This window comes from Oncorhynchus clarkii, chromosome 3, assembly GCF_045791955.1.
Source record: "Oncorhynchus clarkii lewisi isolate Uvic-CL-2024 chromosome 3, UVic_Ocla_1.0, whole genome shotgun sequence".
Taxonomy (NCBI): Eukaryota; Metazoa; Chordata; class Actinopteri; order Salmoniformes; family Salmonidae; genus Oncorhynchus; species Oncorhynchus clarkii.
This window is the reverse complement of record NC_092149.1, coordinates 38,158,788-38,168,669: the sequence shown is the minus strand read 5'-3', so window position 1 is coordinate 38,168,669 and position 9,882 is coordinate 38,158,788. Positions and strand designations below refer to the sequence as shown.

Genomic DNA, 9,882 nt, shown 5'->3' with positions numbered 1-9,882 from the left:
CTCGCTGTGAGCAAAGTTTGTTGAGTGAACAAATGTTCAATCCATTAGCTCAAATTCCTTGTCCTTCTGAAGTCCACCCAACTCACAAAAATAATGCTGATTCATTTGTTTTGTTTTTTACAGTACATGGATAGTCAAGTGTGGCAGAGGAGGCTGGTGGGAGGAGCTAGAGGAGGACAAGCTCGTTGCAATGACTGGAATATAATTAATGGAATGGAATCAAACATGTGGATTCCATATGTTTGATGTGATAGACACCTTTCCATATATTCCATTTCAGTCTTTACAATGAGCCTATCGTCAAATAGCTGCTCCAACCAGCCTCCTCTGATTAGTGTGGGTGGTTCCCTTTATCTTTACAGATGCAGATCCAAGTGAAGCACATCCTCCCTATAAAACGGAAATGAGCATCCATTCGGTTGCGCTATACCCCGTTGGACAGTTAGCTTCACTATTCTTGGCATGTTTTCTTGAATTGTGCTCTCTGTCGCGGCATGGGTGCATATGGCGCAAAGACCCCCTGCCATTGTGTTTACCACCTCATCGAGCACAGAGACAAGTGCAGCAGATGTGGGAGTTCAGACGGGCGACAATGAAAGCAGTCTGCGAGTGCCATTGTCGGCTCCCTGGAACTAATTCCAGTCCCCGGTCGAATGAAAGCTCGATTGAATAAAGCGCAGAAAATGACACTGAAATGTAATATTTATTTCATAGGGCGCAACAGCATCTCATGAACACAGTATCCCATTGACGGCCATATATAACTATTGGATTGCATAGACTGACAAACACTCACTCATTCATTCAATCAATCAATCCAGCATTTTTTTTAGCTGAACCGGCTGGTCACTCCCATGTACGCCTATGTAAACAGCTTTGTCGAAAGTGAAAAAATATTTTTCAGACTTGTCTTCCCTCCTCCCTCTCTCAGCATCAAGCGCAGCCCGCACGGAGGGCTCTGGCTGCTGCGACTTTCTCTCAGCCTCTTTGGTGCAAATGTGATGAGGAGAAGGGAACTTCGTCCACTGATAAGAAGACGTCTTAAATGCAATAGCAGTTTCTTTCTGGAAATAAAAAACTGATTTGAGGATTTGTCATATCGATCAATCGAATGCAAGCAGGTATGGAGGCTTTTGTTTATTATGAGTTCATTATTTTCATAATATGGTTTTTGGTTTATTTTCTTGATAATGGAGATATTGAAAATGTGCTAAATTATAAATTGATGGGAATTTTCATTTTATTGTATTCATTACTTGGCTAATATTGTTTTGGATGATAATTTGTATTTGTTAAAGCATTTTTTTTTACTGTCTAAGTAGTCATTGAGACAATAACATGGAACAGGTGAGAGTTAGCTTTTTACATGCAAATGTGGTAGGTTAATTCATTAACTCATTTTCTTTTATTCTTGTTTCGTTTTTAGGCTACAATCTTATATATATATATTTTCACATAGACTTTTTAAAAATCAAATATTTTAGATATAGTAGCATTAAACAATTATTTATAATTCACACAATTTATTTAACCTTGAGATTAGAAACCTATTTTGTCCGGTTATTATGATTTTTTATATTAATAGCCAACTCATGGCTTTATTGATAACCAATAGTTGATCTCATTTTCCATTTCCAAGATAGGTTGCGTGATAGTCTAGTTATTAGCAAAAACATATCTGCATCATAATTACTGAAGTTAGGACCAAGAGGACACTTTAGGACCAAGAGGACACCCTTGCTTGCAGTGATTTTTATTGTATCGACATTTTTCCACAATGACTTTAGAGGATATTTTCCCATAAAAATCCGAATTATGAACAAAGAAATTAAGGAACGCGCGAGAGATATTGTAATCTAGCACCATCTTTTGGTGGCCTTGTGCGTCATTCTTTCGACCATGCGCTGGAGTGGAAAATGGTGTATGGTATGGCGTTTGAGAGATTATACTGTTATGGAAAATCTCTGTTAAATGCAGGCCTTCTTTAACATCAAATTATAACCGGCAACATATCAGTCTCTGCTCTTTCCTCAATAATTTCACTTTTCTGTTGAATTTGTGCTATTTTTTGGTCTGGGAGAAAGTGTCTTTTTGGCCAGAAACCTGGGTCAAATTCCTGACACCACATTTAAAATTCATTGAGTCATTCTTATGTCATTTTTTATAATCTACCTTGTTTTATTTAAGGGTAAGGTTGGTTTGAAGATGTATGGTGTTGTGTACATGGCTATCCCATCCACAGTTGAGCGATTTGATTTGTAGACACAAACCGAGGCCAATAAATCAGAATCCTCAGGTGTCAAGACCTACCATTGACAGAACTGCATTAAGATGCCATAAAATGGCATAATACATGCTATCCTGGGATAGGTCATGTGTGACCTTTGCCCTTACAGTAGACATACCACTTGTCTGAAACGGACAGGGCATATGGTTTGCTACATGAGGTGGAAGAAGGAGAACTCCCCTGTGGGAGGTGTGGTTGGATAATGCCAAACTGACCTGGTCCCCTGTAGCCTATGGTTGGCGATGCAACAGTACACCCTTTGATGAGATTATTTCCTACCGTCCATCTCCTTCATCCGTCCACCGTGCAACGCCTGGCGGCTTTTCACTTTAACACTGCCTAGCATCTGATTGAATGGGAATGAAAGGAAGACACCTGACCACCGACGCTCGCCCCTCCCTCACAGGCTCGGCCTCCGTTTGGAAGGCCAGATGTTAGTCAGCATGCCAAAGGCTATTTAGGCTCTTCAAACAGGCTGGATGAATGTACTGTAATCACATCGGGTTGTTTTTCTCCTCATTTTACCTCTATCCCATCCCACCATTGTTCGAAATGGTTGTTGGATTTGCACGACAGCAGTACTACTTAGGCCCCTTTATGAACTACACCGTAGCTCAAATGACTTCCCCCCGTTCTATTCTCTGTATAGAATTGTGGTTGAGCTACATCTACACAGCTGCTGACAAAGGGCTATTTCTCTGCTCGGTAGTGCAGTGATGGTCTGTTGAATGAATAGAATGCCCTGGATTTATATTTCCTCCACGGCTATCAGCCCCATTAGCACCCTCACACTTAGCGAGTTACTCCTCAGTTCGGCCACAGGCTAACTCTCCTCTTGTGTGATGTCATGTCGGCCTACGTCTTCAAACTGTGGGCGGAATGAAGCAGAGAGCAGCATAGAGTCCAAGAGAAACCAGATATGGTCATTACTGACAGCTAAAGGCTAACCATGTGGCTAAGCTCCAAGCCACCATCTCAGTACAGTCAGAGCCCCAGTGATGGTCCTCTCCTCCTCCTCTCTTCCCCACTAGCCACAGCCTCCACTCAGCCTCAGGCTCCATAAATCTCCTCTCAACCACACAGCTCTTATGTCAACTCAATGAAATGCTATGATTTCTTGAGACTGTCAGTTATATTTAATCGTTTCCATATGAAGATGCTGCTACACCTTCTTTTTGTTGATATGAGCATTTTGAAGATGGCTGTGTCCATGAAAACAACTGTGCTAGTAAACAAGGAGTGCTCTTGGGTCTTTTGTTAGCCACAGGCACAGCCCACTTTTTTTGACAGCTTCGCTTCTTCTCAGTGCTCTGAATTTGGCAACTTGTGAGACGTTAATTTTCTGGATTACATTGCCCTCCTGTGGATGTGGCATGCTGGTGCTGGATGTATTTTGGGGAAGAGAGGATTTGACCTCATTTATCTTTGTCTGAGTATGTTTCTATTCGGAGTCAGACGTATAAAAAATACCCTCCAAATGAAATGCCATCCCATCCCAGCTGAAAAGTTTGACCAACAACAGATGGATGCCTCAAACTGTAAATTGGCAACAGTGGTTTCTGTGACAACCACATGAAAATGTGTTCCAGTAGAAAGTTTTTACTAACCCATCTCAGATTTGGTTGGCTATACTGCCTGTGTGTATGTTGTGGAAGTAGAGCAGCATCACATTTAAAAAAAAATCTTTCTGTCTATTCTGTTCAATAGACATATGAAGCCATTTAAAAAGAAAACACATGCATGTTGACAAAGCATTGACAGCACACTGTACTTGCACCTCAGTGTTCTCCACCATTCCTTATAGTGTCTTTCTCCCCTCTCCCCTCCAGAGCCAGGCCCATCTGCACAATGGGCCCCGTACCCCTGTGTCTCCTGCTCTCAGTGACGTCACTGGTCGTGGTGGTGGCTGTGGAAGCACAGGAGGCCACAGGAAGAGATGATGAGTATACCTGGCCACAGTGGAAGCTGCCGCTGGTGAGGAACAGGAGGACGGTGGCCCTTAGCAGCCCCGGCTTCATGGCCAAACCTCAGGGAGAGCTGAACGGGACCTGTGGGATTGAGTGCCAGCGTCGCCTCCCCGACCCCTCCCTGGCTGACCTGGAGGAGTTCCTGTCCTATGAGACGGTGTACGAGAACGGAACGCGCACCCTGACCTCCGTGTCTGTGCAGGGCCTCAACGAGGTCAACGCTTGGCCTGCTGGGAACTCCTCCACTTCCTCCAAGTCGCGCCGCAGACGGGAGGTCTACGGCACAGACACCCGCTTCAGCATCGCTGACAAGCAATTCTCCACTAAGTACCCCTTCTCCACCTCCGTCAAGATCTCCACGGGCTGCTCTGGTGTCCTGTTATCCCCCAAACACGTCCTGACGGCCGCCCACTGCATCCACGACGGACAGGACTACGTGAGCGGAGCACAGAAGCTACGCGTGGGCGTCCTCAAGGAGAAATCCCGGCGTGGGAAAGGAGGGAAGGGGAAGAGAGGACGGGGGAAAGGCAAGAGGAGGAAAGGGGGAGAAGACAAGGAAGAAGAAGAGAAAGAAGAGAAAGATGGAGGGAAAGAGAGGAAAGGAGGGAAAGGGAAGGACAGAAAGAGCCGCAGTCGTCGCAGCGCAGAGGTAGAGAAGCCATCCTTCCGGTGGACCAGAGTGAAGCAGACCCAGGTCCCTAAAGGTTGGTTCAAAGGCGGGGCGTCGGACGGTGTGGCGGCTGACTATGACTATGCCGTGCTGGAGCTGAAGAAGGCCCAGAAGGTCAAGCACATGGACCTGGGCGTCATCCCCTCGGTCAAGAAGCTGCCCGCCGGCAGGATCCACTTCTCAGGCTTCGACGATGACCGGCCCGACAACTTGGTGTACCGCTTCTGCTCGGTGTCGGAGGAGTCCAAAGACCTGCTGTATCAGTATTGTGACGCCAAGCCCGGCTCAAGCGGCTCCGGGGTCTACATCCGCCTCAAAGAGCCCGGCAAGAAGAAATGGAAGAGGAAGATCATCGGGGTGTTCTCAGGCCACCAGTGGGTGGATGTCAACGGCAATGGGGCGCAGCAAGATTACAATGTGGCGGTGAGGATAACGCCCCTCAAGTATGCCCAGATCTGTTACTGGGTCCATGGGGATTCCAGCGAGTGCCGGGACGCCTGAGGGACACACAACATGTCACAACACCCCTCCACCCTCCTCCCTCCATCACGAACGAAACAGGGGCCCGCCTGCCCGACTGCCTTCCTCTGTCTTCTTCTCTATTACCTCCTGTGCTTCCCACTGGCAACTGGCACAGATTGCCTCATCACAGCATTCATCGCACACAAGCGGCCATACAGACTCCCTGTTGTTGATTACAGGAACTCGTCAACAGATCAAAGAGAACTATGGCTGTTCTGCCTTGTCTAATTTATTAAATTATTAAAAAGCAAACATTCTAGAAATTTATGAATATCATGATTTTATATTGCCAGGTCCTACTAGGTCTGTGTTTATGATAACGGGAATATTTTGACAGATTCTTAGGTTTGACCAATTTTGATAGAATGTTGTATATTCAGCTGTTTCAGGGGAGTGATGCTTGTTATTTCATATATTCCAGGCAGCCTTAATGAACGCAGAGATGTCAACATTTTCAAATGTGTTCCCTTTTCTAGCAAAAGGAACAAGAAAGTTTGCATTGGCTTTGGTGAACGACCCAGAAGAAAGCAACATTTTTTTCTGAGAAATTAACATTTGAGTATATTAAGAGCTTATAACTGACTTTTTTCTAAATATTTTCTAAATCAACGTGCTGGTGTTTAAAATAATGTATATGTAGATCTTTTGAGTTTCCTGTAAATGTCCCTTTTTGTAAAACTACCTTTTCTTATAAGATTATGTTTCCATGACTAATTAGTGAAAGGTTCCAAAGGGATCCTGGAAAAAATATGATTGTTTTCAGTCCTACCGTTTCGTTCTTTTTTTTTTTTACCCTAGCAGTGCATTAAAATGTGGTTTCATTGCCATACACATAAAAATGATGGTGCTTATCAAGAGACTTGGTGCTAATTTCATAAATATAAAATTGTGCACTTTGGGGAGACCTATCGGAATATATGTTTGGTAGCCTAGTACTGTAACGATGTATTTAATATGAGGCTACACAGGGGATTTGATGTAACAGAGCTTTCAGATTAAAAACGTTATTTCGATATTCAGTTTTCCATTAGATTCATGTCATTTGAAGGCTAGTGGTGACAACAAATGCCATAATGGTATGTGATGATAACAATCATCATTCTAAAGTGTTCATGCTGATGCATCTTGTTTATTATGTACCACAATGTATACGAGTTTGCCATTGATGACCAAACACAATAAAATGAATAACATTTCACCATGATTGAAAAAACAACAATTAAACCAAGATTACAACTTGTATGTGTGTTTACCATGAGGAGAAGTGATGTACTGTATGTATCCATGACACATCTATGCCTGTAGCCAGGGTCATGATCATTAGGCACTTCTTGGACTTATCCAATAAGAAACAGTCATTTACATTTTAAAATTGTTTTCAATTGTGCGCCCTAATGAACACAACCCAGGTTACGCCTATTGATGTCATTCCTATGTCATGACATTTAGTGCACCGGATTAAAAATGCAATGCATCCATGTTCTGATCTATCAATATAAGAAAAAGATGGGCGATCAGTAATGGTCCATTCTTTCCATCATTGAGTTTATTGCATCTAAAAGGGCTTACATGCACTGGGGAGGGGCATAGTAAATAATAATAATAAAATAACTCAATAATGAAAATGAATTTTTCCCATTTTTTGAAATCCATATTTTTTTCCCCCACAACAATTGTCGAAACAGTCTCGCAATGACACAACACAGTATTTGTTATATCTGGGGTATATACGGCACAGGACTGGTTTCACTGGTTCTAAACAGCTGCCTAGATAGACATGGAATGCACACTGTTCAACAGTGTCCTCTTCTGACTGGGTATACACAGGCTCTCCGCTCCGCCCATGTTACCATGTACAATATTACTGATTCACTAACAAGGCGGGAGGAAACCGAACGGAAACATGTAACAACATCTGGGATGGGGGGGGGGGGGGGCGGGGGGGAACAGGACGATAAGGATGTTTCTGTTTCTTCTCAAATACAAAAATAACACTACATTTTCAGTACCAACCGTGGTCTAGTCATAGTAATAATGCTAATAATAAAGTACGAGCAATTATGAAAATCAAACAGCAGACCACTGACGAGGAGGACAGTGATAGGTCCATAGGGAGAGTGCCGGTGATACCAGGAAGTAGACTTACTGTACACAACTTGTTTTAGTGGTTTAACTAAAGACTGCTCTCCTCTGCATTGAGATATGAGATACTGGCAAGATTTGGCTCCTGGTATGCACTGTTTGACCTTCCTCTTAAATAGGAATAACTCAAATATAAACACATTTTCTCTGAAAATAGGCGGTAAGATATGATCTGTTGATAAAAATATCCGAAAACGTTTTACAGCAGATTCACAAACAATGTCAACAGAGAGAGGAAGTACAAATAAAGCTGGACATGACGCCCCAAATCTAAAAAATAAATAAATAGAAAAATAAACGCTGACAAAAAACGTATAAATATACTGAACATCATTAAAAAAAAATATTGGATGGTAATTTAGGATTCAGGAGCTTATTGTTGCTTATTTATAATCAATCATATATTCATATCATATTTGTTTCTAAATACGTTCAAAAGATGAAAGGAAATAAGATAATGGTCACATGACTTCATACAATTTGATATCAGATTCACATCAATATGCTCTTCCACAGACATACTGTACAGAGTAGAGACAAATCCTTAGAGATTTCCCAGTGTAATGTATATACACCACCGAAGAAGAACTTGACGGGGCTGCTTTGCTTACCCCTCTTATCCAATCAGGGTGAGGCAGGGTGGAAGCCCCTCCCCCTCTAGAGTGATCAGAAGGCCAGTGCAGGGCCGAAGGTGGAGCTGAGGGCACCAAACAAACACGCATCCATCATTCAACTCAACACGCCAACACTACTGGAAAAAATTATCTAAATTACATACAGCACATACGCCTTCAGCTTCTGCTCGGGTTTCTGGCTTGCTTTTATAGACATTTTTTTTGTAGGTTTTGTGTGGTTTTGTTTAGACAAAGGGTTACATCTAGTTAAGCACACACTTGTTTTTTCTCACTAAGGTTTCACTTTCACAGTTTGTGCTACAACATTACACAGGGGGCGGGGGTGGAGTGGAGGAAGGGGGTCTCCTATGGGTGAGTAGCCGAGAAGGGTCTCTGGTGTCCCGGGATGTACAGAATGCCAAAATAAGACAGGCAGCCAGAGGGCCCAGCTCCAGAAAAACAAGAGCTGGAAGACAATAAGGAGAAAAACATATCCTAAGTTTGGCCACTGACACAAGACTAGCATTAGCCTGGTCCCAGATCTCTTTGTGCTGTATAACCAACTCCTATAGTCATTGGCATGACAACAATCATAAGTTGTCAAAACCACAGAAACAGATCTGACATCAGGCAAGACTAGCATCACACCAGGATGAGAGTTTAATGTCCTGAACACACACCTGGGCTGGGGGATTACATTAAGTCCTTGAGGTTGAGGTCTGCCAGTGGGTCCTTGGGCTTTTTGCTCTGGGTGGCAGCAGGTCCTGGAGACAGCTGGAAAACAGAAAGAACGAATCGAGGACCACTTCAAATACCTTGCCTTTAAAATATCTTTATTTTGCACATTCAATACTCATTCCTTTCCAAATAGCAAGCCTGTGATTACTTTGTAGAAAAGTCTTATTGTGATGTTTTGCACTTTGACTTTGGTCATCGGGAGACTAAAAGCAATATATCTTGAAAAAACATGAATGTTGACATGCATCATTTTATGAAAATGTATCAAAAGTGGACTAATGAAGAATATATGAGTATATTTCCCCTTTTAATAAGTTTATAACTGAAGGAGTAACAGGTGATTCTGTATACTTATGTGCACATTCCTGTGTATGTGTTTGAGGGTTTGGATTTTTTTAAATCTGAGAATGAATGTGAGTGTGTATCTGTGTGCGTGTGCGTGTGCATGCATGTGTGTGTGTGTGTTACCGGTGCCTCTGGTGCTGCAGCTCCTGGCAGGGGTGGTCTCATGGGTTGACCCATCATTGGCTGGCCCATCATCATGGGAGGCATCATGGAAACTCCAGATCCAGCTGCTGAGGCCTGGAAAGAGATGGAAGGGGTTCATGGAATTGACCAATAACTACTTCCTGACTTGAATAAGAGCACTGAGCTCATTTCTAAGTATAGCTGTCCATGTTGGCTTCTGGGCATCCTGTCCAGTATCTCACCATGCCAAAGCCAGGCTGTGCTCCCATGGACAGAGGCATGGCTCCAGGGGCACCCGGGGCTCCAGGGGCAGGGCCACCCTAGAAACAGGAAGTCAAGACAAAAACGGTTCACAGCTCTACATCATAGAACATAATTTCCATTCCTGAACAATCCTTTCCCATTCAAGTCCACAGCTTATTTCCAATATACATAAATTCTACTCTCTCCAGGCTCTACAGAGGGTGGTGAAGA

General features: G+C 43.2%; 2 protein-coding genes across 2 annotated transcripts in view; one reads left to right on the top strand and one right to left on the bottom strand.

Annotated features, from left to right (window-relative positions):
• Positions 1-909: 909 nt before the first annotated feature.
• On the top strand, positions 910-6,303 carry LOC139394714 (inactive serine protease 35-like). The gene is made up of 2 exons (XM_071142816.1): positions 910-1,121; positions 4,119-6,303. Exons 1-2 carry the CDS (start codon positions 1,112-1,114, stop codon positions 5,423-5,425), a joined length of 1,317 nt encoding a protein of 438 aa, XP_070998917.1. The 5' UTR covers positions 910-1,111; the 3' UTR covers positions 5,426-6,303.
• Positions 6,304-8,180: 1,877 nt separating this feature from the next.
• The window catches only part of LOC139394729 (clathrin coat assembly protein AP180-like), a 51,349-nt gene continuing 49,647 nt past the window's right edge, over positions 8,181-9,882 (bottom strand). The window contains exons 26-29 of the mRNA XM_071142818.1: positions 9,651-9,728; positions 9,409-9,522; positions 8,883-8,976; positions 8,181-8,668 (exon numbers count right to left, since the gene is read on the bottom strand). Of these exons, the coding sequence (XP_070998919.1) occupies positions 8,896-8,976; positions 9,409-9,522; positions 9,651-9,728 (273 nt within the window). The 3' untranslated portion in view covers positions 8,181-8,668; positions 8,883-8,895. The remainder of the gene's footprint in view (positions 8,669-8,882; positions 8,977-9,408; positions 9,523-9,650; positions 9,729-9,882) is intronic.